We start from the raw sequence: 25947 nt of genomic DNA, 5'->3' as shown, positions 1-25947 counted from the left end.
GTTCTCAGTGCAGCAATGCACACCAAGAGAGGTGTATGTTCTTATGTGTGCCAACTGCCCCTCATAGATCCTGCTGACACACTCTAAAAAGTGTCTTGTGCCCACTTATGTAGCCCTTTCTGAACCATTACATTAAGAACCTCTTAGAAAGCACTGGCAGGGTCTATATGGGGCAATTAGAGAGTAACACTTCTGCAATTTACACCAGAGTACTTGCACAGTGCCACAGTACGTAGACAAACCTTATTCCTCCCTTCTATTAACAGACATGCACTATAGTCGAAGTCCCCATGTACTCTTCAGCAAAATTGATTTCAATTCTACAGCAAAGCCCAAATGACTCTGTTACAGCAAGCTGGGGGCAGCAAACTTGAAATGTTGTAGCAACTGTGTTTAAAAGAAAAATGGAGGATTTGAATAATTAGGTTTTGATCCAAATGGCCTAGAATCTGCCCACCCAAGAAACAATCTCTTCTTGTGCAATACTGCCGCAGTTGAGACCAAGAGAGATGCTTCAACTGGAGACCCAAGGTGACAGAATATTTTCAAATAAGTTCTCTGCTTTCGAAGCTATCCTCACTCTAGATCAGAACAGCTAGCTTCAGCTGATCTTCAAGGTGCAATGCAACACTGATCTAAACTCTCAGGTTTCTGGGGATGAAGGTTTGAAGGAGAAGAGGAATTTTATTGGGGACTACTGGTGCATTACCGGTTTGAGGGGATTTTTTTTATTGTTTTTTTAAATTTTTGTCAGAGGTGCTTAAAACTATAAGACAGGCACCCTTTTGTGTGTTTTTAATATGCTGCAGGTTTTTGCACTGACAATACATAACTGCACTGCAGAATTTGCCTCAAAGTGAAGCTGAAGCTTTTGACAGTGTGGACAGAGGTAACTGAGGCAGTCTGTATCTCTGTAACAGTAGGAAGTAGTTGGGAACTGTGGAATAGGCATAGCAATTAGCTGTTTTTGCTAAAACTAACAGCAGTGAAATATTTACCAATATTGACATTTAAAGCATAATTTTTTGTTTCAGTGTTAACACCTCTATCACAAACTGGTCAGTTCGCAGCGCTCTCAGAGATATTATTTCAGGCTACCTGAAGAATAGAAGGCAGTGCTGCATGATTCAAGTTTCCAAGATTACCTGTGCAGGAGTCCCAGAAACAATTTTTTAAAATAAAATCTTAAGATGCTGGAGCAGAGTTCTACAGCACAGAATGGATTCTGTGACAAGTTCATGTCCAAGAACACACTGGACAGAGAATTCACTTTATGGAATTTCCCTCACCTGCTTACTAAAAATCATGAGCCATGTGGCTGAAGAAAAACAGAGAAGATTTGCCACTAGAAAAGTATCTTAAGAGACTTGCCTGTTGGGGGTGCTGGACTATGAGCAATCGTCCTGTTCTCATCATGCTCTACAGTGCTATTGATATCTGGCTCTACGACAGGAGGTCGACATTCCATGATCTTACAAGTGTACACACAGCGTTTCCGAGCATCTGTTGTGCTCCAGTACACCCTGGAACACCTGGAAAATATTAAGAAAGCAAAATAACTAATTACGAACATAGAGATACCCTCCATATTCCTGTCTTCTGTTTTCATCTTCTCAAAATGATGGAGGCTACAAGCTTCCTTTACTATTTGGAGTAATTCCAGCCAAATGTCAAGATTCTTGAGCAGTTTTTTGTTCAAGCAAGCCACAATCAGCTTCCACAGAAATTTCTCGGAAACCTATGGATCTAGTCCTTGGCCGGTAAGAGTGTAGTACAGTATGATCTACCTAATGATGAAACAATTGATACTTACTGATAACCAATGGGGAACAGCTTGTCTTCACAGTCTGACAGATCATTTAGGATTCCTAAGCAGTCTATAGTCATTGAACCTAAACAGAAAGAGGACCAGAAGAGTTCTAGAAGAGAGATCAGATTCCAGCACCAAAAGACAGAACAAACACCAAAAGACACAGGCCTTACCAATCATCATGTGGATGTTCTCTGGTTCCAAACCACTAAGAAATTTTCTTCTCAAACTGATCCCTTCAAAGTCCACAAAAACTCTTCTAAGAACTTCAAACCCATTCTCTGGTACCACCTGGAGTGAGAAGCCCCCAAGCAACACATTACTTTTAATCACTAACCTCTCTTCCCCACTAGTGTGTCAGGGCGAGCACATTCGCCTAGCCCTTGTAAGAAATACACATTCTTATCTCCACAGTTCTCTGTCCCCACTCTTAGACAAAAAAGGGTGAGAGTGTGTGATCTCACCTCTCCTTTGATCAAGTCCCGATGTCGCTGGCAGTATACTTTCTTATCATCCAGAAAGACGCAATTCTTGGCTCGGGAGCACATGAAGTGATAGTTGCTAGTGCAGGAAGTAAGGCAGCAGCCGACCGTGGCACCTGACTTTTGGCAGAACTCACATCTCTACAAAGCCAAACCATGGGAAAGTTACAACAATGTATTTCTGAACCAGGCATGGTATGTCTATCATTTGTTTCTTCCACAGACTGAAAAGGGGATTTAGAATTTGAATGAGCCTATATTAATGAAAGTAAAAAATGATACATTGAGTTATTTTGAATAGGCTCACACCCAAAAACCCAAAAGCACTCGTGTGTGAGGTGGGCTGTTTGCAAGGCAGAAAAGCAAATTCTCTGAATTTTCCTCCTCAATTCTGTTTCCTTCAAAATGCACAGAGAAGCTCTCCTCTCTCTCTGAGACAAGAGCCACAGGGGTATTCTTGGATGAAGCCTGCACAAGTGTGCATGTGCCATGGCAACTACCCCTTCCTGTGGGGCCTGCAGCTGGTCATAAGACAGGAACAATTTATTTCTATTTTTGAAGCTTTAACATGAAACCCCCTGGCTAAGGCAAAATGATGCAACGCCAAGATTGGGCCAGATTACTTCAGTATGATTTGTGCAATTGCCTTCAGCCCCATTTCCTTTCTTCTGGAAAAGCAGCAGCTATGGAGTCACAATAAGGTCACTCCATTTTCCAAGCTTGGTCAGAATTTAGACAATCTTTTGCAGAATTTATTACGATGGCTCTCTCTGTAAGTGAGATCTCTACAAAGCAACCAGCCTACACTGGATTTTGTGAACATCCTCATATGGCAAGCGACCCTTTTGGTTTAGTCAAGAACTTATTTTGAACTAGCACACTTCTCCTGGAATTTTGATCAAGGAAGACTGTCTCTCTTACCTAGCAGCAGTTCTCAAACTGTGGGTCAGAACCCCCAAATGGGTTGCAAACCTGTTTTAATGGGGTTGCCAGGGCACGCATTAGACTTGCTTGGGCCTAGAACTGAAACAAGATCAGATCCCATGGCCCAGGGCTGAAGCTAAAGCCTTGGCAGTGGGGCTCAGGCTCTCCCCACCCCCAACAACGGCAGTGGCACTTGGCTGGATTCAGGCATCAGTCTGCATTTCTGGGGGTCATGCAGTGATTTCTGTTATCAGAAGAGAGCTGCAGTGCAACGAAGAGTGAGAAAAAACAGTTGCTCACCTTCTCGTAACAGTTGTTGTTTGATGTGTGTTGCTCATGTCCATTCCAATCTGCTGTGTCGGGTCTGTCTAGGTGCTCCCTGGCGTCGCACCTTCCTGGCACGCAATATAGAGCCCTGCCAAACTGCACCCTCTTTCACTCCAGTTCCTTTTTGTCGGCTACTCTGACAGAGGGGCAGGAGACTGGGTTTTGGAATGGACATGAACACATCTCGAAGAACAACAATTTCGAGAAGGCAAATAACCATTTTTTAATTCTTCAAATGCTTTTTCATATTGATTCCAATCAGGTGGCTCACAAGTCCCAGTTCTAGGAGGTGGGATCAGAGCCTATTACGGACTGGAAGGCTGCATCGTCTCCAGCCCGTTGGCTAACCACTTAGTACGTGGTGAATGTGTGGATGGACAACCATGTCACTGCCCTGCGGATCTCCTGAGTGGGAACCTGAGCCAGGAACCCTGTTGACAAAGATTGTGCCTGAGCAGAACATGCAGTGATCGAAGCTGCGGGAGCTATCACCAGTTGTAACACTCACAAATACAGGACACTATCCATGAGGAGATACGTTGTGATGACACAGATGGACCTTTCATTCTGTCTGCCCACTGCCATGAACAACCGCGTGGACTCTGTGAATGGTTTCATTCTCTCAATGTAAAAGGCCAGTGCCCTACACACATCCAGAGGGTGGAGTTTCTGCTCCCTGGCGCTAGAATGCAGTTTCGGGCAGAACACTGGGAAGAAAAATGCCCTGCTTGATGCAAAACTGCGACACCATCTTTAAGAGGAAAGCAGGATGAGGCCTGAGCTGTACCTTATACATGGTATAGTGGGGTTTGGAGTCAAGCCTTCAGTTCAGACACTCTCCTGACTGAGGTAATAGCCCCCAGGAATGCCACCTTGTATGAGAAATAGAGCAGGGGACACACTGCCAATGGCTGAAAGGGTGGTCCATTAGCTAAGAAAGGTTCCTAGCTGGGATGGGATGTCTGATGTGGGGATACAATCTATCAAGGCCTTTTAAGAATCAGCTGACCATAGGATTAGCAAACACGGAGCAACCCTCTGTTCCAGTGTAGAAGGCCAAGATAGCAGCCAAGTGCACCCTAACTGATAACAAAAGCCCCTGGTGCTTCAGATGGAAGAGGTAGTTCAAAATAAGCAGCCCTGATGCTAGTGTTGGGATGAACAGTGCTGCACTGACTAGACTGAAAATCTCTTCCACTTGGCAAGACAAGTGGCTCTGGTAGAGGACTTTCCACTGCCAAAGAGGACTTGTCTTTGGTGAGGCCACATCTGGAGTATTGTGTCCATTTCTGGGGCCCCCAGTACAAAAAGGATGCCGACACATTGGAGAGGGTTCAGCGGAGGGCAACCAAAATGATTAGGGGTCTGGAGCATATGACTTATGAGGAAAGGCTGAGGGAGTTGGGTCTGTTTAGTCTGCAGAAGCAAAGAGTGAGGGGGGATTTGATAGCAGCCTTCAACTTCCTGAAGGGAGGTTCGAAAGAGGATGGAGAGAGACTGTTCTTAGTAATGACAGATGCAGAACAAGGAACAATGTCTCAAGTTGCGGTGGGAGTGGTCCAGGTTGGATATTAGGAAAAACTATTTCACTAGGAGGGTGGGGAAGCACTGGAATGGGTTCCCTAGGGAAGTAGTGGAGTCTCCATTCCTAGAGGTGTTTAAGTCTCGGCTTGACAAAGCCCTGGCCGGGTTGATTTAGCTGGGATTGGTCCTGCCTAGAGCAGGGAGCTGGACTTGATGACCTCCTGAGGTCTCTTCCAGCTCTATGATTCTATGATCTGAACTGGAGAGCTCCACTGAGTTCAGCCATGGAACTTCCATGTCATTAGGTGACGTGACCAGAGATTTGGATGTTAGAGCCTACTGTAATCTTGTGTTAGAATGTCTGAGAAGAACAGCAGGATGACTGGGGCGTCCATGAACGTGTCTAGGAGAGACATGGCCAGGCCAGCGCTATCGAGACCTGGAGCTCGTTCCCTCTGGATCTCAAGGATCACTCTGTGAACAAGCAATACAGGAGGAAAGGTATAGAGGAGACAACCTCCCCAATGGAGGAGGAATAAGTATGCTCTGGAGCCTGACGGCTGTCATTGTAGGGGGAGTAGAATTGCCAGCTTTTCCTATAGTGCTGTGTGGTGAATAGTTTTATCTGGGGAAACCCCCATGGCTGAAGGATTGAATTTGTGATGTCCAGCTGAAGGGATCACTTGTAGCAGTGAAACGACCCACTGAGTTGGTCTGCCAGCTCATTCTATACCCTGGCGTAGTACAAGGCTTACAGATGTATGGAATGGTCTACACAGCAGTCCCACAGCATGAGGGCTACTTGGCACAGGGAAGAGAAGTGTGGAGTCCTGCTTCCTCATTTGCTGATATGGAACATTGTTGCTATACTGTCCATCCCAGCTAATGTGCATTGTCCCATTAAGTATACCCAGAAAGTTTGGCACACTGGTGCTCAAGGTCAGAGAGTAGAGAGCAGATGTGCAGTCTAGTCTGCTGGAGACCAAAGACCTTGAGTTCTGTAGATTTTAGAAGTGCTCCACCGCCCAGGTCTGGTGCATCCGTCTCTAGACAGGCAAAGAGAACCCCCAAGCAGACCTTCTGAGGGCTGAATCACCACTGGAGGAAGTCTAGGGACTGGGGAAGGGAGGGTCATTATCTTGTCCAAGCTGTCCAGGGCCAGCCGCTACACTGATGCTACCCATGGTTGGAGCAGTCAGAGCCTGAGTCTGGCATGCTGCACCACGTAAGTATAGGCTGCCGTACATCCCTGAAGCTTCCAGCAGTCATGGTGGGAAATTGTCTGAGGCCTTGATGATATTGGCCAGTGCCTGAAACCTCTGTTCCAGCAGGTATGCCCTGGCTTGGGTCCAATCCAGTACTGACCCTCTGAATGCTAAGCTCTGCACAGGGGACAGAGTAGATGTCGTGTCATTCAAGAGAAGACCTAAGTTGTCAGAGTTGCCTTTGATGAATCTGTCCTGTGTCTCCACTTACGTGATGTAACAGACCCTGATCAGCCAGGTGTTAAGGTAAGGAAACACCTGTACCTGGCATCTGTGCAGGGTCGCAGCAATCACTGCAATGCACTCGGTGATGACTTGAAGTGCTGCTGATGAGCTGAACGGGAGGACTGTAAATTGGTGGGGTTTTGTTCACCACAAACCTGAAGTGCTTCCTGTGGGGCTGAGCAATCACGATGTGAAAATATGCAGCCTTCAAGGTGAGGGGGACATACCAGTCTGCTGGATTTCCTCATCAGTGAGGGATGATGGAGGCAAGAGAGATCATGCAGAACTTGAGTTTCTTCATGAACTTATCCATCTTACATTCTGCGCCATGTTTTGCCAGGTGTTCTTGGCTTCCTTCCTAGGTTCTGGATCACAACCAAGGAGGAGGTGCTCTGTATGGGATCTGCAGACCCCAGGATGGATCCAGGGTGTAGAGCCACAGTAAGATCTTGAATCTTTGCTCATGATCCTTAAAGATCCAGGGTGGAAATGCGGCACTTGTCATTTTGGTAACTTTCGCCAAGGCACTTCAAATAAGAAGTGTGGGGGTTACTTTTTGGCATAAGCTAGCCACAGACATCACAAGCTTTGAACTCCAGAGATTGAGGCATGCCCCAGTATTGGGGTAGGGAAAGGGGAGAAATGGGGGATTACCCCCTAAGATCTAAGCTAAGTACTAAAATCCAATGAATTAGTAAAACTATAAGCTATGTACAAATACAAAAGGGACACTGCTAGTGATGAAGCAAGAGCAAGAAGTTCCAGCTGCCATCACAGGCGATAAGAAGGAATTGGGGAAACGGGAGGGGTGGTTGGCAGGGCTCTACATTGCATGCTATGAAGATGCAACTCCAAGGGGTGTCCAGACTAACCTGACAACTGATTGGAATCAACATTAATAAGCACTTGAAAAAGAACCCCGATATACCACATGTAACTATGTATTTCATATTTTTGTGCAACATTTAGTTGTGCAATTGGCATCCCTTGTTGCTCTTACTTATTTTTAAATAAATGCCACAGTCTAAAGTGCTGACTTACAAAAATGCCAAGCAGCCAGTGGACTAGTTAGGGAACATACACTGCTACAGACAGTGGTAAAACTTAAAATCAGAAATCAGTTCAATAGTAGGAAGGGGGTGGACACAAGAATTCCTTTAGATGGACACCAGTCTCAACCCTAATCAAGCTACGATTGCTTATATTTACCAACTGCTTTCCTCTGATCACAGCCATGTGTACATTTTTCAGAGATCCATCATCATCCTCAAACACTTCTGCTGACCACAAAGCACAGTTTACATGCGTCCATTCATTCTGTCCAATGTATAGCAGACGACCAGCATCCTAAAGAAAAACAGGCAATAAAGAGTCTTTTGAAGACTCCTTAGGACAGTGATTTAAAACTGTTTTTCATTTGCAGACCCCTAAAAAGTTTGAATGGAGATGTGCCCCCCTTTGGAAATATTAGACAATCCCTGCAAAGCATAGGTTGAAAACCACTGTCGAAGGTACAGCACCGCACAAAGATCCCAGCAGACTCCCATTTGCACTGGATTTAAATTACTCAAAAGGGAAGTTTAGCAAATTGGGAGTAATCTCCAGTTTTAAAAAAAGACAGTCAAACTGTATTTAAACTTCAATTTTTCCTTTCACACGCCCCTTAGTTCTTGAACTGCTATTGGAAGCTGAAAAATTAAACTTGTATCAACAGGTTTGCTGTGTGTCCCCCAGAATCAGCAATTTTATTGGAAATGAGTGCAGCTCATTATTCCCCTGCATGCAGTTATTTGGAGAACTCATACAAAAAGGTGACTCCTAAAATGCAAAAAGGAATTAAAGGCAGCCCACATCCTGAGCAGAATAAACCAGCTTAAATAAAAGTTATTTTGACCTAATGAAAGCAATACTAACATTAAATTGATGACCAAAATAATCAGTGAAAACAATGAACAGTCCTGTGGCACCCTAGAGACTAACAGATTTATTAGGGCATAAGCTTTTATGGGTAAACCCCACTTCATCAGATGAACTGGAGTGGAGTTTACAGAGACATGGGTATACATAAGGACAACAAAAGAAAGAGGGTAGTTGTGTAAATAAGACTAATCAAGTCAAGGTGGAAGTGATTCATTCACACCAGCTGCTTTGGAAATGTGACTATGAAGACAAGGGGAAACTACTTTTGTAGTGCATTAACCAGTTAAGATCCTTATTCAGTCCTAAATTGATTGTATTGAATTTGAAAATGAACTCAGGTTTATCTGTCCTGTCATCAATGGCATCTCAAAAGTACAATCCATCCTCACAGCCAGTCCCTCTTACAGAGAGAGCCATGCAGGTACTTACGTTAGCACTATCATCACCATACTTGAGACACAGGGCACACTGCCTGTTGTCTTCCACGTCAGGAGGTGGGTTTAGTTCAGGGCTATCCTCTCGGCTTCTATCAGACCCTTACAGCAGAAGAAAGAATGTTTATTCTTGGTAGCAGGTTGTTAGAGTGGGGGAGGGAAATAATTATTTGGAAAACTTGTCAATTTGAGCATTTTAAGTGCAAAGGTATAGAAGAATCAAATAGCAGCATATGCTACTTTCATGATTGGCCTGTGTGTTTTAAACCACAGAGCAGGGTCAGTAAAGCAGACCTCAGGGGCTAGAGAGCCACTTTCTGATTCTGGCCACGGCTTAGCAGAGGAAGCTCAGACAACAGTTCAAGTTCAGTTATTTAAGGTGCTTCTTTGCCCTGGCACTTCCTTGTAATTGTTTCTTCTTGGCCCAGAAAAGACAGGCAGAGGGACCAGCGGATGCCTGGTCTCATAGCTAGGTCCCCTGACTACCTCCTCCTTGTGGGTAGAGAGAGAAAAGAGGGTGAAGAAAAAAGCCACAACCCCAAGGGCTGAGGCTTTCTGTGAAACAATCCCATGATGTCAGGCTGCTCCCATGACCAATTACAACCACCTTCATCCCACTTGTGCTGTCTATCCTGGAGCTCCTGGTGAACTCTCTCTCTGTCTGCTCCCAGCACTGTTCTGCAACTGCATGTTGCCTTCTGTATCATGTCCCTACCAATCTCCTCTCTGCCTCCTGCCCCAACAGCCTGTGTCCTGCTGCTCTCTTCTCCTCTTTCTACAGCCTGCCCTTGTGCCCAGTGTATTTGAGTGCAGCTGCCAAGATCCTAGTTGTGCCTCAACAGCTCTGGTAAAATAGCAAATGTGTTGGTTGCTTGATAAGCTTTGAACTAGCAGGAGATCCTGAAACAACTGACAGACTGTTCCAAGTGTTCTCTTAGAGAATGAACATGTATAAGTGCCTGTGGGGAACTAATGCAGTTTTCCCCTTGGCTCTTAAGATTTTGGAGAAGAATGGGCACACCAGGGTTGGGGCCAATTCTATGGAGACCTGGTTTCTTACTAGAGATAGGTGGTGTCGGAGGATGCAGTGGAGTTGGTGAATCTGGTTCTCCAGGCCCTTTGGGTTTTGGAGCTGGAATGATTTTCTTCATCAAAGGGGGCTGCTCAGTACGGTTGTGCTCTTCACGCTCCTGCCACTGAGCATAATTATGGTCAAGTGAAGGGGGCAGCACTGCGTTCGGCAACATCCCACCACTGAAAATGCAAAGAGGAATCAACTGTCAGATCTGGCTCTCCCAGGTGACCTGGACATTGTAAACTACCAAAGGTCTGTATCCAGCTATGGCTCACTTCTATACTCTGAGCCTGTATATGCTCTTGACCAACCCATCATAACCACAGTTACATTTCAGCATTTGTATTGCTTTTCTGTTTTCTCCAGGGATGAGCTAAACACAGAATGAACATGATACTAGACAGAGGGCAGCTCACACCACATCAGCACACACTAAACCAGATTTTATAGCATGCTTTTAGGCTCTCAGTTTCAGAAGCATAAAATGCATACAATGAACCCACCTAGGAATTTGACTTTTTACACTACTATTAAAAGCATGCTTTTTTTTTTTTTTTGCATTGGCAACTAACAAATTGCAGGGCACTGCTGTTAGATGTTACTTACTTGCTTGTTACTTTATTTGGCTCCCAAAACCTGGATTTTTTCACACTGAACCATGGAAAAACACGCTCCATTTGCTGAAATAAAAATAATGCTAGATTAGAAATATTATAAAATATTCATGAAAAGATCCAAGAAATTCATCCAAGGTCTGTAGCAAATGTGGACATCTCACGGCAGTCAAGACCACTTTATTAAGGCTGACAACACTGCCAAAGTACTAATTTATATCCCAAGGACAGCCAACCAATAGTTTAACCATAAAGATGCTCAGCACACAGAATATGATGAACTTTTTGAATTCCCGTAGTAGCACAAATGGCTAACCTGGAAGTCAATTATTTTTCTTCAGTGGTCATTAAACAGAAAACAATATTTAAAAATAAACTGTAACATTCCTCACCCGAATAAAGAAGGACTTGACCATGCTATTGGCTTTTTTAACTTCTGGCTGCCCTCCATCTGAATTAATGGCTGCTTGAATAATCTTCACAATATCATCGCTAAATTCCAACTATAAGAAAACACACAGTTCATATACATGGACCCTCTTCTGCACACTGGGCAATCACCAAATTCTTAGTCCACACAGTAAGCCCCCACTGAAAGGGATTCTGATCCTCAAGCTGCACACCAATTTGTGAATTGACTAGTGAGTGAACGTTTACCTGCTTTTTTCTCACCCAACACAAGAGAAACAAACCAAAGTCAATGGATCTTATGAGGTAACTGAACTAGCCGTTTTACACAGTGTTTTGGTCAAGTATGTTATTTTAAAGACACACAGCATGTGGTAGAAATGGGAATAATGTATACTCTATCTTAAAACGCAAAAGCATCTGAAAAAGTAGAATTACTAAGATTATCACATTATTCAACACTGGTGCCTTATTGCTCAAGCTGATTCAGGTAATATTACCATTTTTACATACACTGCTCTCAAGACAGTTTTCCCTCCATATATGAATAATTTCCAGAGAATACAGATGAAAGCAAAAATCAATGAAGTCACTGGACTATAAACAGTTAAAAGTAACACACAAAGGTATGCTGTCCTGTTTTCTTGAAAAAAGATTTTTCACCAACAGCTGTAAAATGCATTCTCAGTGTAGAAGAACATGCAACAAAATGGTGTAAATTTTAATATTTTAAAGGCTTCCCTTTAAAATTATGTATTAATTCGTATTTTTAAAGCTTTCCCTGTACAATAAACATCAAGCTGTTATAATCACCAAAGAAAGATATTTATAATTGAGCAATTCTAACAAGAATGAGGTGCTACCTCCAAATTTTAACATACCACAGAAGTGTAACCTCCTTGATCCATTTTTCTTTTCACTCCTTCCAGGTCCAGAGGCTGCTGTTCCTCCTGCTTGCTGACCTCAGTTAGAACCGGAGGATCTGGACCTTCGGGAGAACTTCTGGATGGGATACTCTCTTCTGTCTCAGGATTTAAATCTGGTGGTTTGGCTGCCTGATAACATAAAAAGAAAAAAGACAAACATTCTATATCCAACGTTATATTTAGTGAAAGTTAAACACACAAACTTTTTCCTGCAGACCTAAAAATAGGGTAACAACACAAAGTCGCGTAAAAATAGGAAGAACAGTAGGCTCAACAGACAAAACTGAGTACCACTGAAAAAATAAAATGGGAAAAACGTGTCTTTTTTAAATACAGTTCTATTGCTGACTTCTACCCGTACTCCTCATTCAGACATAGTAACCAAATTCTATTAAAATAGCTCACTGTGGTACTAAAAAGTTGTACAATCTACAATAATAATTTCCTTTGCTATTTCACAATCCTAATATTTATTCTTCCCCTTTGCTCACATCCTCCTATTGTCTCTTTCTGCTTAGTGTCCAATTTAGACTCCTTCTTAAGGCTTGAACCTATCATGCAATGATAGTTCATGATTCTAAGGAATGGTATGAGGCAGAACAACAAAATAAAGACAATGGATTTCAAGACGACAGACTTTTGCAAACACAGGAGTTGACAGATAAGGTCCCATGGGAAGCAAGAGGAAAAACAACTGAAGACCACTGGCAGTTTTTCAAACAGACATTATGAAGTGTGCAAGAGAACACTATTCCATTGTGCAGAAAAGATAAGAAGCATAGCAAGAGACCACCCTTGTTTACCAACAGATCTTGAATGATCTAAAAATCAAAAAAGAGTCCTACAAAAAGTGAAAACTAGGTCAAATCTCAAAGGATGAATATAAACAAATAACAAGTATGTAGGGGCAAAATACATACTACACATAGGAAATAATAGGCACATGGGGGAAGGTCTGATATTTCATTATCCCATTATTTTTCTTCTTTAAAATGTTGTTTAACTGTTCTGTGCACAAAAGGAAGGCAATTCCAGAATTATGGCAAAAAAACACGTACACATAATGAGATCTGTACATGAAAGCAAAACCATTTGGAAATGGAGCTTAAAATGAACACATTCCTATATTTCACTGCTGAATTTACGCAGCAGCCGCAAGCCACAATTCAAAAAAAACAGCTTCATGAACTACACTGGGCAATTCTCCTGCACATCTGCAAGCATTTGTACAGTCTATTACACTTCCTAGCATCATGGCACAAAGTAACAGCTTGTAACATAAAAATGTCCATGCAAAGGGCAGTGGTCAGTTGTGGGAATCCAAATTTGACAACTTCTTACAAGCATAAAGTCTCCTCCCTCAAAGACATTGTCATCAATAAACTCTCAAATTCCCCCTCACCCTAAAACACGAATTTAAAGGTTACATAGCCTTCATATCAACCTACGTAGACTACCATATACAGTGAAAACTTCATCACACATATGCTGTGTTTTATCGAGTACAATAAATCAACATTCCAAAATTAGAAATGCAGCAACAACAAAACCCAATCCAGAGATGGACAACTCACAAAATTGTGCTCTGGTTTGATAAGTCACTAAGGGAGAGGTGAACCCACCTGTCTGTAACGCAGTAAGTGACTCGTAGTCCTGGAATTTAACAAGGCTGTTAAAACCTGCTTCAAGGAAACCTGCAGCTCCTTTTCCAGTGCCAGTCGCCATTCAGCGGGATGCTGATCAGTGCAGTTAATGCAAGTGTATGCCACGCTCTCAGGAAGGTTAGAGAGGATTTCATACATCTCATCTGGAACCAAAACAAAAAAACAAATATAACCTAAGCTGCTTGACTGGAGGAGGGGTAAGGGAGAGGCAAAAATAAAGAGATTAAATAGATTAGAGAGATCAAGCAGCACGTGAAGGAGAATAGCAAAATTTGCAGAAACTTGTCACTATTAAACCTTGGTTCAACTGGAGGAAACCAGTGTTTTTCTTAAAACACTAAGCCATGGTGGCTTAATTCAATAGACACTCCAATAGTGATGAATGCCTAAAATCTAATCCCTTCAGTCCAGTGACAACACTCCTACCTGTAAACTTTGGAACCATTTGTATTACTAGCCCAGGAGACAAGGGGAGCCTGCTGAGTAGTGAAGAGAGTTTGCCTCACCTGAAAGATTTTCACATTTGGAGTGGACCCAGCGATCACACTTCCCACACTGCATCATCTTGCTCTCATAGTCATCATCATCATAGCACTTGTCACAGAGTGGGCAGAAGTTTCCTGTAAACAAGTCAGGCCTTCAATCATCATTCCAGCTGCTGCATGCACATCTCAAAGGCTGGCTGTGTGCTTACTGTAGTGCTGAGAAGCAAGCCCACTGAAACTTTCCCACCCAAATGCAAACTGCTGCTACTTATACCCTTACACAGAAAAAATACAAGTGCCCACAAAAACAGCATACAGCCCATGTGGCTCTTACAATTCCACTCTAAGGAAATACTTCATTTTTACCTTTATTGCATGACTTCTAACAATATAAAAACCCATACAGAGGACTTTATAGGGAAAAGGGAGAAAAGGATATACTTGCACAACAAAACAAAACAGAAAATCCTCTCCTGCTAATCTAGCAAGTGGGATGAACTCAATTTCCTAGGACAATCTAGTCAGCTATCCCTCCCTCTATCATCCATGGGGGACCAAGGAAGAGGAAGTCACCAAGCCCAAAGTATTTTTAGGCTATGTCTACACTACATACTATGCCAGCAAAATGTTTGATGCACAGAGATGTGATTTCCCACCCCTTTAGTGACATAAGTTACACTAGCACAAGCACTCATGTGCACAGCACTATGTTGGCACGAGAACTTCTCCCGCTCAGTGCTGTGTCAATGCAGCACTGTACATATAGATATAACTCAAGTCAGGCCATGACCCAGTCTTAAATTTTCTTCCCTTTTCTCCACTCCTGGGTAAGGATCTTTATACAACAGTTCTGAAATAAACCCTGCAACAATTCATAGTGCTTATTACAGGGAAGTCCCACACTCTCTCTCTCAAAGGCAATGTTGATTTCATTTTGTTAACCATTGTAAAAAAGCAACCCTATTTTCCCTGTCTTTACATAGCAAAGGGTTCCACACATTGTGATTTCACTGATTCTTGGCCATGACATAGGAATGGCACTATCATTTGGAATCAGCAACACTCCTCAGCTGATTCCTGAGCCTTCACTTCATCCTGCCATAACATTTCCTTGCAATGTGTGATCACCCTGAGAATAGCTTCAACCTACATTCACCATAAACAATGTGCGAACCCAACTGTTTTGTACCTTTAGCAAAGAGTTTGGCACAATCATGGCACAGTGAGAAGTCATGAGACCACTGTGCATCCCATCCTTTGCCTGGGGTTGTTGAACCACAGCTCTTGCAGCGAACACATTTGGTACAGATCTGTAAGAGGGGACAGAGAGATGTGACAGGAGCCAGCATCTTTGCTGTCTTCAGGTGCTTCCAAAGAGTCATTCCACAGTTTCTATTATTTAACAGTGTGTGTATTTAATGCCATATATATGCTCTCTTTGGGCCCATGCTAGATGGAAAAGGCATTTCCCTCACTTCTGTAGCAGAGAAGAGGCTTCCCTCCTGATGGTAACATGCTGACCATGTAACAGAAAATATGCTTAAGTCTAGCAGTTTTGCCATTAGAAACTGTGGTACATTTAACCTCAAATCTTTCTTTACTTTGGGGGAAAAAAAACCCCATGCTTTTGGCCAGGACCAAAATTCTTACGACATTCTGTACCACCTCATGTTTTAAATCAAGAGCTAATGGAGAGAGAGTTGACAAAGCCACAGCTATAGCTGCATAGCCCCCAGTGGAGATGAATATAGGAGATAGCTGTGTAGAGAGTCTCTGGGTTAAGCTAAAAGGGGTAAAAATGAGGGTGATGTCATGCTAGGAGTCTACTACAGGCCACCTAGCCAGGTAGAAGAGGTGGATGAGGCCTTTTTTAAACAATTAACAAAACTATCCAAAGCCCAAGATTTGGTGGTGATGGGGGACTTCAACTATCCAGACATATGTTGGGAAACTAACACAGCGGGGCACAGGCTATCCAATAAGTTTCTGGACTGCATTGGAGACAACTTTCTGTTTCAGAAGGTTGAAAAAGCTACCAGAGGAGAAGCTGTTCTGGATTTGATTTTAACAAATAGGGAGGAACTAGTTGAGAACTTGAAAGTGGAAGACAGTATGGGGGACAGTGATCATGAAATAATAGAGTTCATGATCTTAAGGAAAGGTAGAAGGGAGACCAGCACAATTGAGGTAATGGATTTCAGGAAGGCAGATTTTGATAAGCTCAGAGAACTTGTAGGTAAGGTCCCATGGGAAGCAAGACTGAAGGGAAAAACAACTGAGGAGAGTTGGAAGTATTTCAAAGGGACGTTGTTAAGGGCCCAAAAGCAAACAATTCCGCTGTGTAGGAAAGATAGAAAATATGGCAAAAGACCAGCTTGGCTTAACAAGGAGATCTTGCATGATCTCAAAATAAAAAAGGAGTCATATAAAAAATGGAAACTAGGACAAATAACAAAGAATGAATATAGGCAAGCAACACGGGAATGCAGGGGCAAGATTAGAAAGGCAAAGGCACAAAATGAGATCAAACTAGCTACAGGCATAAAGGGAAACAAGAAGACCTTTTATAAATACATTAGAAGCAAGAGGAAGACCAAGGACAGGGTAGGCCCACTGCTCAGTGAGGAGGGAGAAGCAGTAACAGGAAACTTGGAAATGGCGGAGATGCTCAATAACTTCTTTGTTTCGGTCTTCACCGAGAAGTCTGGAGGTGTGCCTAACGTAGTGAATACAAGCAGAGAGAGGGTAAGTTTAGAAGATAGGATACACAAAGAACAAGTTAAAAATCACTTAGGAAAGTTAGATGTCAGCAAGTCACCAGGTCCTGATGAAATGCATCCCAGGATACTCAAGGAGCTGATAGAGGAGGTATCTGAGCCTTTAACTATGATCTTTGAAAAATCATGGAAGACAGGGGAGATTCCAGAAGACTGGAAAAGGGCAAATATTGTGCCCATCTATAAAAAGGGGAATAAGAACAACCCAGGAAACTCCAGACCTGTCAGTTTAACGTCTGTCCCAGGGAAGATAATGGAGCAGGTAATTAAGGAAATCATATGCAAACACTTGGAAGGTAATAAAGTGATAGGTAACAGCCAGCATGGGTTTGTGAAGAACAAGTCATGCCAAACTAATCTGATAGCTTTCTTTGATAGGATAACGAGCCTTGTGGATAAGGGAGAAGCGGTGGATGTCATATACCTAGACTTTAGTAAGGCATTTGATACGGTCTCGCATGATATTCTTATTGATAAACTAGGCAAATATAACTTAGATAGGGCCACGATAAGGTGGGTGCATAATTGGCTGGATAACCGTAGTCAGAGAGTTGTTGTTAACCGTGCTAAATCCTGCTGGAAAGGGATAACAAGTGGAGTTCCGCAAGGGTCTGTTTTGGGACCCGTACTGTTCAATATCTTCATCAATCATGTAGATATTGGGATAGAGAGTACACTTAAGTTTGCAGATGATACCAAACTGGGTGGGGTTGCGACTTCTTTGGAGGATAGGGACATAATTCAAAATGACCTTAGCAAGTTAGAGAAATAGTCAGGGGTAAACAGGATGAAGTTTAATAAAGAGAAATGCAAAGTGCTCCACTTAGGAAGGAACAATCAGTTCCATACATACAAGATGGGAAGCGACTGTCTAGGAAGGAGCATGGCGGAAAGGGATCTAGGGGTCATAGTGGACCACAAGTTGAATATGAGTCAACAGTATAATGCTGTTGCAAAAAAAGCAAATATGATTCTATTTTGTATCAATAGGTGTGTTGTAAGCAAAACTCGTGAAGTCATTCTGCCGCTCTACTCTGCACTAGTTAGGCCTCAGCTGGAGTACTGTGTTCAGTTCTGGGCGCCACATTTCAAGAAAGATGTGGAGAAATTGGAAAGGGTACAGAGAAGAGCGACAAGAATGATTAAAGGTCTAGAGAACATGACCTATGAAGCCAGGCTTCATGAACTGGGCTTGTTTAGTTTGGAAAAAAGAAGATTAAGGGGGGACATGATAGCGGTTTTCAAATATCTAAAAGGGTGTCACAAGGAAGAAGGAGAAAATTTGTTCCTCTTGGTTTCTGAGGACAGGACAAGCAGTAATGGGCTTAAAGTGCAGCAAGGGAGGTTTAGATTGGACATTAGGGAAAAATTCCTAACTGTCAGGATGGTCAAATATTGGAATAAATTGCCAAGGGAGGTGGTGGAATCTCCCTCTCTGGAGATATTTAACAGGAGGTTAGATAGACATCTGTCGGGGATGGTGTAGACGGAGCTTGGTCCTGCCTTGAGGGCAGGGGGCTGGACTCGATGACCTCTCGAGGTCCCTTCCAGTCCTATGAATCTATGATTTATACTTCAGTAGTGTCCCAAATATACTAGGCACTCTATAGAGGAATGCAGTCTCTTGCCCAAGGAGCTAACAAACTAAAATACAAAAATCAGTCTCACACACTAATCTCATTCTCACTCATCACCATCCTAGTGTCAATTTACAGTAACATCAGAATGGAATCAAGTCTCTGTAGTTACAAATAAAGGGAACTCCTTTGCTCCGATGCATTCACAATAAAGCTAAAATACAAGCATCTCCTCTTGTACCCTTGCCCCTTTTCACTCACACACTGCCAGAGAGTTCATTCACCGTGAAGAGCATTCAAAAGTCAGTCTTCAATAATGAATCTTTTTCAAATTTACTTCTCAAAACAAGAAACACCCTTTAATAGGCTGTACATAGAATTTGTGTTTCTGTTGTAGTGTAACAAACCCCATAATGTATCAAAGATCAGCCATCTGAATAGCTTGAGATTTGGCTGGTAGTTTCTAAGGAATGTAAGTCAAGCAGGGCAAACTCACCCAAACCTTCTTTTTCTTGGTGGGTTTTGTAGGGTAGTTTGGTCCCAGGCACTCAGGGTGATAGCTGTTTCGGCACTTATTACACTCCAGCAACTGCTACAGAAATGCAAAAAAATCAGCAGCATTGGAAAAAAAATGTGAACAGATGCCATCCCTTGAATACTTTAATATTACACTAGATTCAATATTCAGTGTGCCAAGAACAGGTCATATTTAGTCAATCTGAATTCGACACAATGACAATACTATGCTGTAACATGCACTGAAGGTTCTTTATCCCATTACCAATCCCACAAAACATCTAGTTCTATAGGTTCAATTATTTAGATACACTGTGCTAAATGGAGCTCCTGGAAGTAAAGAACCAATACACAAAGAAAATAACAGTCTCAATATGGTCACATTTGTTATTCTTAGTACCTTTGTGGCCTGGTGCTGCCTCCCACATACATGACAGAATTTGCAACGACGACAGCACCAGTTTTCCAACTGGTCCTCCAGAGGGCGCTCACTCTCTTCTAAACAGAACTTGTGGAAGGGTTCACAACAGACCTGACAATACACAAACTACAAGAGGGGGAAACATTAGCAGGTCAAGTACTTTGCGGATTTCTCAACTAAACCCAACTGCTTTCCAATCTGTTTACACAGCACCCTAAGTGTGGTAGGTACTTCAAAGACAAATAAGACAACCCTCACCCTCACTAAGATATGCCCTAAATCTTCTGTGGTGAACTTCCTCCATTCATATAGCTGGTCCCTCAGCAATACTCTCTATGTATTTCCCTTCTAAAGAACATCCGCCGCCAGGGTGATCATATACAGGAAGCAATGCAAGTCTTGGGGCTTTGCAATGGGAGATTTAACCCCAACACATAAAAGTTGTATTTGTTTCTCTTCTTAAAGAATTGTTTCTGCTTGACAGGGAAATGGCTTCATTGGGAATGTTCCCAATAGACTTTCCAAGGTTCTAAAAGCATTGATGATCAGGAGCAGAGCTCAATCCTATTCCCTCCAAAATGAACATGAAGTGCTGTTAATTCATAGAAACTAACAATAAGCAGGAGCATCAAACCTCTGTGATACAATTGCTCTGCAGTGCCTATTGCAGAGATAGATTTCCAGGGAAATGCTGTAAAGAAGTTTCAACTGGTGTCTCATTCTGTCTAGATGGTCAGACACCACTACAGGTTTTGTTTTTTGGAGGTTTTACTAGAGACAAACATATCCCACACTGCATGCAATCTTAAACAGGCTTAGATAAATCGGAGATAGAATTTTCAGAAGGATCTAAGTCTCACTGATTTTCAGTGAGATTTGTGTTCCTAAGTCATGTTTGAAAAAGGGACTTTAGTGTTTTTAAAAATGTTACCCCCAAAATCAAACAGAGATCAAATCACTTCTTTACTTCTTTTGGAGGACTACAGAACTGTTCATACAGTTCTTTTGCAATCCACATGTATAGGTATTGTGGGGGTACATCAGGCTTAGAAAAGGATGCAGTTACAGCCTCTAGCCCAAAATTCTTTTGGTTTAACATCATTTAACAAAACAGAAAATTAATACGCAATTTTTGAATACTTTGGTGCTTATAAACATTCTAAGATTAGCAGCAGAACAAAGTGCTTTACCTCCACTTGTCCACTGCTGGCACAGAGAAAGCAGACCACTCTGGGAGTTATAGGTACTGAGGTCAGAATGCCTAACCCACCCATCTCCCAAACATTCTCCACTTCACAGTCCTCCTGAAAGCACAAAAGAATGAATAAAGCAGAAAAGAGAAATGCAACATGAGGAAAAAAGTATAGCACATTTGCATTACTGCTGTTAGTCAGCATATCTAAGCAGTGTCCATTTCAAAACATTTAAAAATTCATAACTTAGGTCCATTCATATAGTATAAAGTAAAAACAGAAGTCACATCTTATTAAGAAGTGAATTCACTGTAGCTGGCAGGTCTGTGGATTAGTGAGTGAATGTAATAAGGACATCACAAGGTGTTCTAATGGTCACAGTGCTATGTTTTAAGTAATCTGATCATACTTCAGATTTTAATGTAGTGTATTTTATAAAAAAAATATGTAATACAGGCAGTCCCCGGGTTACGTACAAGATAGGGACTGTAGGTTTGTTCTTAAGTTGAATCTGTATGTAAGTCGGAACTGGCGTCCAGATTCAGACACTGCTAAAACTGACCGCCAGTTCTGACTTACATACAGAATCAACTTAAGAACCCCAGGCATCCCCAAGTCAGCTGCTGCTGAAACTGATCAGCAGCTGATTCCAGGAAGCCCGGGGCAGAGCAACTCTGCCTGGGGCTTCCTGTAGTCAGCGCTGGTCAGTTTCAGCAGAAGCTGACTTGGGGACGCCTGGGGCAGAGCAGCTGGGGTGCTACTGGACCAACCCAGCAGCACCCCATCTGCTCTGCCCCAGACGTCCTGATTCAGCCGCTGCTGAAACTGACCAGCAGCGGCTGAATCAGGACCTGGGGCAGAGCAGCTGGGGTGCTGCCGGGTTGGTCCAGTAGTGCCCACGGGCGCTGCAGGACCAATCGGCAGCGCCCCAGCTGCTCTGCCCCAGAGTCCAAAACAAAAGCCTGGTCTGCTGGGGGGGGAGGGAGCACACTAGCTGCGCCCCTCCCCCCCCCCCCCAGCAGACCAGGGACACGGGGAGCAGAGCCGCAGCGGCAGCGGGGTGCCGCGCCTCTGAGGCTTTGCTCTGGCAAAGCCTCAGAGGCGAGGGACCCCGCCACGGCTGCGGCTTCAGTCTGGGTGCCTGTGGTCTGCTGGGGACGGTCCCCAGCAGACCACAGGCACCCGGACTGAAGCCGCAGCCGCGGGGGGTCCCGCGCCTCTGAGGCTTTGCCAGAGCAAAGCCTCAGAGGCGCGGGGAACCGCCGCTGCTGCCGCTTCAGTCAAAGCGGCAGCAGCGGCGGTTCCCCGCGCCTCTGAGGCTTTGCTCTGGCAAAGCCTCAGAGGCGCGGGACCCCCCCGCGGCTGCGGCTTCAGTCCGGGTGCCTGTGGTCTGCTGGGGACCGTCCCCAGCAGACCACAGGCACCGGGTCTCAAGGGGCAGCAGCAGCGGTTCCCGCGCTTCTGAGGCTTTGCTCTGGCAAAGCCTCAGAAGCGCGGGAACCCGCCCGGTGCCCCTGGTCTGCTGGAGACGGTCTCCAGCAGACCAGGGGCACCGGAGCAGCTTACGAACGTACGAACGTAAGTCGGATCCGCGTAAGTCGGGGACTGCCTGTATTTAGTAATAAGAGATGTCAGTACACCCTTTGCTCTTAAAATTTTCTTGAGGGGATGGAGAGAGAGACTACCAGTCTCAGGTAGATTAGGTAAGTACTGATTAGGTAATATATTTAAGTGACTAATGTTAAAAAAAAAAAAGATGCCAAGTTCAACTGTTAATTCAAACACATCACAGGCCTGCTGTGAATAAGACAAATATTCACATTCTGTTGACTCAAGCAGCTGTCATTGTTTTACAGTTCCAAATGGATGAAATTACTCCCTTGACACTGTTACTATTGTTCATCCATTCTCTCTCACTCATATTGAGAATTACTGGTTAAAGGTCTAATAGTTTCTTCACCCAACAATGATATTGCAATAAAGAAAATGGAAGAACTTCCAACAGCAGAAAGACTTTTCAGAAATAAGAGGTTCTTGCTGATATCATCCTAGAATGGAGCATATCACAATACACTGCTAAGTCTAGAATAGCATTCCCAAGGGAAAAAAACAGCTCCAATGTTTATTTTACAGGCAATTATAAGATATTTGATCTCTTACCTTGAAGTCTACTCTGATCCTATGGACTCCATCTGTAGATGCCTTTTGCTTGGAATTGCTTCCATTTGACAGAATGCTGAGCATATTCAATGTGCTGTTCTCTGGCTTGCTGATTGGAAGAGGCTTTTCCTAAAGAGTTAAAAAAAAAAAAAAAAAACACTTGCATTTATTCCAAACCCAAACACTATTTTAAGAAAGCATTGAGCAGAGTAAACACACATTTGATAGTTCTTATACAAAGAAACAGAGTGCATCTAAAACTAAGATTCTCACAGCAAGTGGAAACAGATTAGGTTTTGGAGCACTTCATGCACAGATTTGTTCTTGCTGTTCTCAGTTCTAAAACCACGACATGCTGTAATCCAAGACAATGCTGGTATTAAACTTACTATCAGCTCTGCAGGTAATCAATATCTATACACATTTTCCATTTTCTAAAATGGAGTTAAAAACAGGCAATTCTGTTTTTCAAACGAAACATTACATTTGTTTTAAAAAATTAAAATTGATCGTATTTTGTTAGTTAAGATGAAACTTGTTGTTTGTTCCTTAGATTTCTTAGTAAAACAAGTTGTCATGCATCAATTATGTCAAATGCATGTCGTGTCATTTGGGGACTTTTTACAATGGAGTAAGAGGAGCCTTTTACACCTTTAAGGGTTCTCTTTAGAGGTAAGTCGTCCCAAACTCTGCCCATGGAACAATAACGGAAATTTGGTCCTTTAATATTTCCAAATCCTTTTATACATTTTTATAGAAATCAAACTGATGTCGATCTTTGATTGACATTCTAGGAGCAAGTGTTGAATGTAATTGATTGGGTTTAATTGTAAAAATGCTGTTTACAATAAGAAATTTACCTAATCATGAAAGGGTTGCACGCTAGTATTTAACTGTAGAAAATAAGTTTGAAATTCTTGTAATTTACTGAGTAAGTATTAAAAAAGCAATGTCACCTTTTCTTTTGGTTTCTGTTTCACAGGGAAGCTTGGACGGGGAGTCACTTTCTTCTGTTTGTTTTGCTCTATGCCTAGGAAAGGAAAGAAAAATCATGAGTTTAGCTTTTGGAATGAATAACCACTTCCCAGGAAACAAGGGAAATAATGCACTTAAGGAAAAAATATTTTAGGCTTTGCTCCCTGATCTGCCTAACCTTTACTCCAAACTATTCCCATTATCTATGGTTAGTGACAAAACACCACCATTTATGCTTAAGCAGCCTCCTAAACAATATAGCAAATGCAGTCCCTTGCAAACCACCTGATTCCCTGGAGAATAACACATGCAACTCAGACACATTGCCCCAAAACTGCCCATAAAATCATAGTCTGTATCTGTTAGACCATGCTTTTTCATTTTACCACTTTCACTCTTCTGTGATGTTCCACTTATGACTTATGGATAATAACAAAAGTTTAACACTATAAAACTCTGTTTTAAGATTATCAGGGTTTGAAATGAATACTCAGATAAGACATCCCTCCCACCACACACGTGAAGTTTAAGGTAAAGAAATGCAATTTAGATCACAAACACCTCTCAATACATTTTAGATATCACCAGTATATAAAATATTTTAGTTGGATATTGCTCAATAATGTTTAATATTCTACATACAAGAATAATGTGTTATACAAGAATAATGTGTGTGGGGGGGGGGTTCAGTTTGTTTTTGAAAAAAGATATTATTTTCATTACATTTGTTGATTTACCTAATTCTGGCTGAGGCATCTGTTTTTTCTTGGGCTCACTAGGGATGGTTTTGGGTACTTCTTTTTTCAGTGGTCCTGAGCTAGGCGGCTGACAAAGAGGAACCTGCAATTGCTGAGGTGTCTGTTTGCCAGTTTTTCTGGCACCAGAAGCAGTGACCTGTTTGGTCTCCAACACTGGGACAGAGGCATTCCCCTCTTCAATCTTCTCCTCACTAGGCTTTCGGGCAGGTTCACTGCTCTTCTTCAAGGCATTATCTTCTTTTGCTAAAACTGTTGGAGGAGCTAGCTTCTGTCCAGAATCCACTTGGTTCTTCCCAGAATGGCTCTCTTTCTTTTCATTGGCCTTGGATTTCTTCTCTTTCTTTTTCACAACTATGAAACAAAAGGCAGGACATAAATTATCAGTATTTGCAGAGGAGAGTGGTGAATAGAAGAGTCTCTGTATTGGGACCTATGGTGTACAGGAAAAGGAGGGTGAATGGTGATTTGAAAAAGTTTGCAAGTGTGAAAAAATTATCCAAGAGTGTAAAGTAAAAAGCTAATTGTGAAGAATTGTAGAGGGATCTCTAGTATTCCAGTTCTAGTATTCTATTATTCTGTGACTCTTATGATTCTATGATCTCACCAAACCAGGTTACAAATGAAATTCTGTTACTAAACAGATGAAATTCAACACTGAAAAGTGCTAAATAGTTCATATTACAAAAATTCCAAATGTACATATACAATTATGAGTTCTAAATTAGCTGTTACCACTCATGACCAATCTTGGTGTCATTGTGGATAGTTCGATTGCAGCAGCAATCAAAAAAGATAATAGCATGCTAGGAACTATTAGGTAAGGCAGTGTTTCCCAAATGGTGCTCCGCGGAACCCTGGGGTTCCGTGAAGCGAATGTAAGGATTCCGTGAGAACCCGAACGTTCCCCTCCCCCCACCGATAAAGAGACAGAGGAACCTGGCGCGCAAAGACGCTGGCTCCTTCCCCGCTCCCCTTTCAGACATCTCCCGTGTCCCCCCTGCCGCTCTGCTTTTACCACCGGACCTAGCAGCAGCAACAGCTGCTTGTCCCGCTTCTGCCCGATCAACCCAAGATCCCTCTCCCGCGTCCCCCGCTGCCGCTATCACTGTACTATCAGTGAGTGGAACACCGGAACTCCTACTCACTGTGAGGATCGGAACAAATCCCCATACACACTGTGAGGACAAGTAGCTCCTGTGTGTGACTAAGTTTAAGAATTCAATCTAATATCAAAATTCCCCATGGATCGTTGGTTAAAAGAAGGAACTTTAAGGAGAAAAGTGAGTACTTCAAAGTCCAATATTTTTACTGAAACCAGCAAGGAAAATACTGAGGCAGCTCAAGTTAATTATGAAAAATTTCAGCTGAGTAATAAGAAATGCAGGTATTGTGAGGACTATTTGGCATTTGGATTCACAAGCAATGGAAATGAAGATGCTCCAGGTGCCCAGTGTGTAGTGTGCAACAAAATATTATATAATAGTTGT

At 42.7% G+C, this 25947-nt stretch overlaps 1 protein-coding gene across 1 annotated transcript in view; it reads right to left on the bottom strand.

Annotated features, from left to right (window-relative positions):
* Positions 1-25947, bottom strand: part of KMT2A (lysine methyltransferase 2A) — a 99751-nt gene that overhangs the window by 32528 nt on the left and 41276 nt on the right. The window contains 19 exon segments of the mRNA XM_075909540.2: positions 1372-1532; positions 1814-1892; positions 1984-2101; positions 2275-2433; positions 7767-7904; positions 8907-9013; positions 9972-10165; positions 10593-10666; positions 10993-11103; positions 11890-12063; positions 13557-13741; positions 14105-14218; positions 15273-15393; positions 18934-19029; positions 19354-19500; positions 20565-20678; positions 22728-22856; positions 23684-23757; positions 24440-24811. Of these exon segments, the coding sequence (XP_075765655.2) occupies positions 1372-1532; positions 1814-1892; positions 1984-2101; positions 2275-2433; positions 7767-7904; positions 8907-9013; positions 9972-10165; positions 10593-10666; positions 10993-11103; positions 11890-12063; positions 13557-13741; positions 14105-14218; positions 15273-15393; positions 18934-19029; positions 19354-19500; positions 20565-20678; positions 22728-22856; positions 23684-23757; positions 24440-24811 (2667 nt within the window).

This window comes from Pelodiscus sinensis, chromosome 25 (assembly GCF_052426305.1).
Source record: "Pelodiscus sinensis isolate ZL-2025 chromosome 25, ASM5242630v1, whole genome shotgun sequence".
NCBI lineage: Eukaryota > Metazoa > Chordata > Testudines > Trionychidae > Pelodiscus > Pelodiscus sinensis.
Note: the sequence above shows the minus strand (reverse complement) of the source record. Positions and strands in the feature narration are given on the sequence as shown.